The sequence below is a fragment of the Corylus avellana genome, chromosome ca1 (assembly GCF_901000735.1).
Source record: "Corylus avellana chromosome ca1, CavTom2PMs-1.0".
NCBI classification, from domain to species: Eukaryota; Viridiplantae; Streptophyta; class Magnoliopsida; order Fagales; family Betulaceae; genus Corylus; species Corylus avellana.
In genome coordinates, this window is record NC_081541.1 from 14,653,581 (window position 1) to 14,660,006 (window position 6,426).

A 6,426-nucleotide genomic window follows, 5' to 3' on the forward strand; every position below is an offset into this window, starting at 1 on the left:
GGGATTCATCTGAAAGGAGGCCATCCAGCTCCTTTTTTGATTCTGCAAACCTCTCCTTGTCATAAGCATCAACAAGGTAAATCACTGCATCCACCTGTTCATAGATGGGAATTAACAGAAAAGAAAAAAAATAATAAAAAAAAATGGTCAGAATTCAATTCTTTGGCATGTCATACATTCCAAAAGTGTAAAAAATCAAATCAATCTGCTATTACAATTGAGGCCATCTCAATGACTATTTGAATTTCTCTCATTTATTTGGGTCAATCACATAAGCCAGGCATGTCAATGACGGTTTAAATGAATTAAACCCCATAACTGGGGTCGGGACGAATTAGGACAAGGATCCTCTCCATTTCATGGTCAAAATTTAAAGTTTGTGCATCCGACAGTATACATAATTTTACATTATTTAAATTTTTTAAAAGATCTGTCAACGTTAACTTTATGTACTCATTCGATGCATCGACTTTAAATCCTGACCAATTTGAAATGGAGAGGATCTTATTCTGACCAATTTGCGCTTGACATAGTATTATAACCGGAACTCCAAAAGTATTAGGTGCTGGAGATCACTTGGAATACCAGAGTCAATCATGAAACAAAGAGTTAAACCCACGAAAGTATTCTTTTCAACATATTTGAAAAATATGTTTTTGTTTATGAGTACTTCTTTGAAAAATATGCGGAAGGGTGATGCAAAACTTTGAACTTTTTTCAACAGGCAGGTCCTCTCAAAGAAGATAACTGCAGATTACCACTCCAGTCAAGAGAGGCAACCTTAATTTGGGTCTTCAAAACCTCTTAGATGATGTAATGGATGACCTTTCCAATAAATCTAAGGCTTCTCTTTCCCACTTGAAATTGACTTCTGACATGAAACCAAATTTACAATGCCATGATGGATTTTTGAAAGAATCATGTATGGAAAACTACAACTAAAACACCTCCGGAAAGACACAAAAAAAAAGGTGCTATCAGCATAACTTCAGTCGTTTATGTTTGCCTCCCATGAATCAGATAAACCTAGAGAAGATTTTTCTGGGATTATGAAGGCATAGCAAGCTATACAGCTGGGATTAACGGACCACGGAATGCCTTTTCTGTCTTTTGAAATTCAACTCAGATTAACAGATTGATTAAAAATCAAATGCAGAAATGTCAACAAAGCATTCTTTTTTCTTTTCTTTTTTTTTTTTTTTTCATATATACGCAAGGAACTAAAGCTGGCACCATTAATAGTTATACACACTTCCAATAATCAGAACAAAACCAAAAACCAATAAAGAAGATGATTCCAACGATTCAGCGAGGAGGTTGATCCTTCACAATTAAGGATGTATAAGATTGCAAAAGAATGCAGAAATTCTTGACTCCATATTGTAGGTAAAAAAAACAGCCAACGAGATTATCAAAGAAATTCTGTCATTGATACCATCCAAGTAAAAACTAAGGACAAATGATTAAAAAAAAAAAAAAAACTAAGGACAAAAACAGCCAATAAGACATAAGAAAACTCTACAACTAACCTGTTTTAACAAACATATAGTGAAATCGCAGTAGAATTAGAATTAGATCTGCTTAAAGTTTCCAGTAGTTCATATAAATAACCTCAAACAAAATTAACTGATTCAAAGAATCAAACTTCGCATAAATGACATTCAAATACAACTGATTAAATAATCCGATAGCCAAATTCAGAGTCCCATTCCAATAATATCAACCGAAAAGAAAACCAAACAAAAATCTGATATATGGGTTGAACACGCAGAAAGAGGGAACGCAAGGGGAAGAGATCAAATTGAATGTACCTTAGCATAGTAATCTTTCCAGACTCTGCGAGCGATCTGGTGGCCACCCAAATCGAAAGCCTTGAACTTGATTTTCCCAATACTCAGCTCCTCCGACGTGGGGTGCTGGGTCGGCTGGTGTTGCACTAGTCTCTGCCACAAACAAAAACCCATTTTTCCAACATTTTCAGAAAACATAATCACAAGCAGATAGAGAGAAATGGCTAAAGACAAACAGAACCCACCTCGTCTTTCAACATGTGAAGAAGGGTGGTCTTGCCAGCATTGTCGAGACCCAAGAAAAGAATCTTGGCCTCCTTCTGCCATAGGCCCAGCGATGCGAGCACCCCATAGAACCAATCAAAGAGGAACATGTCTGCCTCAAAAGAATGTGGGAATCTGGTCTAAAATGGAACAAGATCGAGAGCGGTTTAGGAAAACGAAGGACAAAGATCCAATCCCAGATATGCTATTGGGTCATTGTGAGTGTTCTGTTTTTTGGACGGACAGTTCAGCGTTACAACTGGAAGTGATGGCATTGGTGTCTTTAATTTCACCTGATGAGTTATGCTTAGCTAGCTGATGGCTGGCTTTCATGGGGCTTCACTGTTATTATAATATTTTATGGATCTTTTTTTTTTTAAATATTTTTTTGGTATTTTTTATATTTTAGTTAATGAGTAAACGCGATCACTTCTTTTATATATATATTAACTATAGAAATACAACGCATATTCTCTAATTAGAATTAAATCAAAATTAATAAAAAATTAATATAGTTTTAAAAAAGCTCAAATTAAAAAAAAAAAAAAAAGGTTATATTCCTCTTTGTAAGGGAATAGTTATTTTCATAAGAATAGTTATTCTTAAGAATAGGCTCCTACCAAATAAAAGACGAGTAATGTTATACTTACTTTTATTTTTTTACACCTATTTTCCTACATTTATAAATTACTTTTAAATCACCACTGGATAGTGGATATGAGATCAATCTTTATTGAATTTTAATTTAATGATGGTTTTAAAAACCACCTATAATTGTTGAGAAATTAGCGTAGAGAAGTAAAAATATATATAACATTACTCATAAAATATATATATATATAGTCATTCTATTTGAAGACTTATTTCGCGAACAGAAATGCGCCAGATATGGGCCATTCTTTTCTGGGCCACAAAGAATACACAAAATAAAATATTGAAATATGGGCCATTTATTTAGAACCAAAGCCCAGATCCTTAAACCCCACCACAAGGGCACTTCCGTCATTTAATATGCTCACCACAATCCTTGATATCTAGGGTTTCGCTACAGGTCCACATAAAGCGGCCAAACCTTCTCATTTGCTCCGCCCAGCAAACCCTAGCAGAGCCACCCTCTTCGTTTCCAGGTCTCCCTCTCTCTCTCTCTCTCTCTCTCTCTCTCTCTCTCTCTCTCTGTCTGATGCAAAAAGGCACGCTCTTTTGAGTTTGACTTTCTATCTGTGTGTGACTGTGTATTTGTGGGTTGCAGAGATGGCGAAGTCGAAGAACCACACGGCTCACAACCAGTCTTACAAGGCGCACAAGAACGGCATCAAGAAGCCCCGCAAGCACCGCCACATCTCTACCAAAGGGGTAATACTTTTTTTTTTTTTTAATCTTTTCGGGGTTGTTAGTATTCACCTATTTAATCATGTAATTGAAGAAAAAATTTGTTTTGGAATTGTGGGTACAGATGGATCCCAAGTTCCTGAGGAACCAGAGGTATGCTAGGAAGCATAACAATAAGATCGCTGAGGCTGACAGCGAGGAAGAATAGATGAGTTCAACGCTGATAGAAAAGACAGGCATTTTGTTTGAGATCTATGGTTTCCTTCATGTTTACTTTGATGCTAAGTAGTATAGTAGTTTGATGGAACTGTAATGGGTTTTGTTAGGATTCCCAGTGGGAGCAGCACTTTCAATCTTCGTTACTGATGTTTGATAAGGATGCTTAAAGTTCTGAAATTATTTGAGCATTTGTTTGGAGCTTATTTGGTCTTTTATGCTTTATTTCAATTGATTTATCTTAAGTTGAAAGGTTGATTGTGCTTACTCTTTCAAGTTTTGTGCTTCGATTTATGTGTTTTGGGTCTTGTTTTTTTTGGGGAGTTAGCTTGTCAAGTTCATTTTAAATTATTGGATTTTTGGACACTGTTTTTATTTTTTCAATGAGTGTTGTATTGTTTGGTGGGTACCTTTGTTATTGAAACAATTTGTTGGTAGTTTGTCGGGTGTTTGGTTCCTGTTGTTTTGAATGAATTTGGGTTGAGCTTGGTGTTCTGATTCAGATTAGTATGGAGGACAATTGCATTTATACGATGACACTTGTTGATGACAATTTAATATTGGGATTACTCAAATAATTCTTTAAAATTTGAGTTGTTATCTATTTAGATCACAACTTACTACACAGCCTCATTAGTTTGTGTAGAGTGAAAAGTCTCTAGGGTGGAAAACTACCAAATTACCTTGATGTCAACATGTGACATTAAGGAACTTCAATGGTGTTATTCTCTACATTAGATATTTTTTTCCTTTTAGTTCAATTTTGGATAATCTTGTGGTGAGGGTATTTCAGGCGTGCAATGCTACTCATCATCTTTTTATCTTATAAAGCGTGGCTTTTAAAATTACCATTGGGTTTGTGATGGGTCACTAATTAATTTTGATTTAATGTTGATTTTAAAAAGAATGGTATGTAGCATTGCTCATTTTGGTCAGGGTTAGGAATTGATGGAGGGTTCATGATGAAAAAGATTACTATATAAAGCTTGAGTTTTAAATTTTTAGATTTTCAAACAACTTCCTTGCAAGGATTTATATAGGATTCCCAACTTCAGATTTTATGAACACAAACTACTCCTGGATGGTGTGCTGATGGAACTGCTTAAGGCATTGCCTTTTGTTGCCCTGAGGTCTTGAATCAGCTATGACTAGAGAAGAGAGTTATCCATCCTAGTTCTCTCATCATAAACATTTCTTCTTGCATAATTTTTTTCTAAAGATTTTGATGTGGATCCATGTGTGAAACTATTTGTCCACTTTTGAATCAGCTGGGAAGGAACAAGAACTTATATGCCTTTTTAGACCCTTCCTAGTTCTCTCATCATAAACATTTATTTTCGGCATATTTTTGTTTCCAGATTTTTGTGTGGATCCATTTGTGAAAACTATTTGTCCACTTTTGTTCTGTAGAAGATCACTTTACGGTGAGGTGAATTCTTGTTTCATGTGGACTTGTTTCATTTTTTTTTTAATGTTTTGTTTTTTGGATTTTTGAAAGGCAAGAAAAACCAACCTTCATGATTTCAACAGTTTCCCATTTATCATATGGAAATGCCTTGCATTGATGGATGCTTGTAGATTTTCTGCATTTAAGCAGCATTGCTGCATTTTCCAGAGTACTTGGACAAGAAAACATCATACTGCAATGTCTAATTGATTCAGTTCTTTTATTGTTAAAGTCATGATTATGAGTTTTGTGAGGGAGGACAGTTAGTCTAATTGCCATATTCCTAGGGCTCTTTAAACTGGTCTAGAGGGGTTTTTTTTACGTGAAAACTTGGAAAGAAATATAACATGGTTTCAAAGCAGCCGAAGTAACCCTGACTACAATAAGGCCTCTTATAAATTATAATATTATCCAAAATTTGGAGCAAAAAGTTTTCTAAATTAAAGCAAATATGGTTACAAGTATCTCTCTGAAAAGACAGACAAGACCCGGAATTAAAGATGGCAAGATGGAACATATTCTGGCATCAACTGCCTTGAAGAAATAGACCAGTTGTTCACCTATTGTGTTCTTTCTCTCTCGAATGTGTTGATGATCTCTTCTGATGCTTGGAGACGAATAATTGGTTGAAAAACCCTAGCACAAGCAAATTTCTTCAAAAATACATACTTTGATTGTTGAGAAGCTTAGACTGCAATTGGTTCACTTACTGGGCTAGAAGCATGAGCTTGAACCTGGCCATGTTTAAGTTTTTGCAGGTTAACATACAAAGATATATTCAAGTAGCCATTTTATGAGCAAGTTATATGCAATATTATGGATTGCTTTTTTATGCCTGCTAACCACAGTCAACCAAACAATGAAATAGATAGTATCAATTTCATAGATTTAAAGTAATGCATCTAATAGTGTACATAATTTTACATAATTTAATTTTTTTTTAAAAAGACGTGATAACATTAATTTTAAATAAACCGTTAGATACATAAACTTTAAGAATTTGTCATTGTAATTTTATAGACAAAAAATGCAATTTCAGACAAAAGTGCAAAAAATAGATCGTTTAGGTTTTTTTTTTTAAAAAAAATTGTAATTTGATAAAGTAGAAAAATGCGTTTTCAAATTGCAAGTCCTTGTACTTTTATGAAAAACGCATAATTTTAAAGGCCAAAATATGATTTTTGAAAACACGTAACTGTGTTTTTAAAATTTACGTTTTCAAATCGCATATTTTTAAATCACATTTTTTGAAATCACAAACTCAAACGGACTCTAAGTCAAGTCATGAAATAGATACTATCCAGGTTCCTAATGGAGTCAACTGGGATGTGCGTATTTTTAAAGCCCACTTCTAGTGATTTCCACTTCCAAGACATTTAT

The 6,426-nt window shown here is 34.4% G+C and overlaps 2 protein-coding genes and 1 non-coding gene across 3 annotated transcripts in view; all 3 read right to left on the reverse strand.

The window, feature by feature from the left end:
• Nucleotides 1-4: 4 nt before the first annotated feature.
• LOC132188588 (GTP-binding protein SAR1B-like) lies at nucleotides 5-2,366 on the reverse strand (the record flags this gene model as incomplete). Its single annotated transcript, XM_059603126.1, has 3 exons — nucleotides 2,036-2,366; nucleotides 1,812-1,943; nucleotides 5-94 (listed from the first exon to the last, which is right to left on the reverse strand). Coding segments are annotated over exons 1-3 (351 nt in total), but the record flags the coding sequence as incomplete, so codon positions are not given.
• On the reverse strand, nucleotides 919-1,048 carry LOC132168336 (small nucleolar RNA snoR83). Its single transcript, XR_009438850.1, has one exon. It is a non-coding gene; the product is annotated as a small nucleolar RNA snoR83 (small nucleolar RNA).
• Nucleotides 2,367-5,420: 3,054 nt separating the features above from the next.
• Nucleotides 5,421-6,426, reverse strand: part of LOC132163379 (dihydrolipoyl dehydrogenase 1, chloroplastic-like) — a 24,417-nt gene continuing 23,411 nt past the window's right edge. The window contains exon 15 of the mRNA XM_059573655.1: nucleotides 5,421-5,780. Within this exon, the coding sequence (XP_059429638.1) occupies nucleotides 5,733-5,780 (48 nt within the window). The 3' untranslated portion in view covers nucleotides 5,421-5,732. The remainder of the gene's footprint in view (nucleotides 5,781-6,426) is intronic.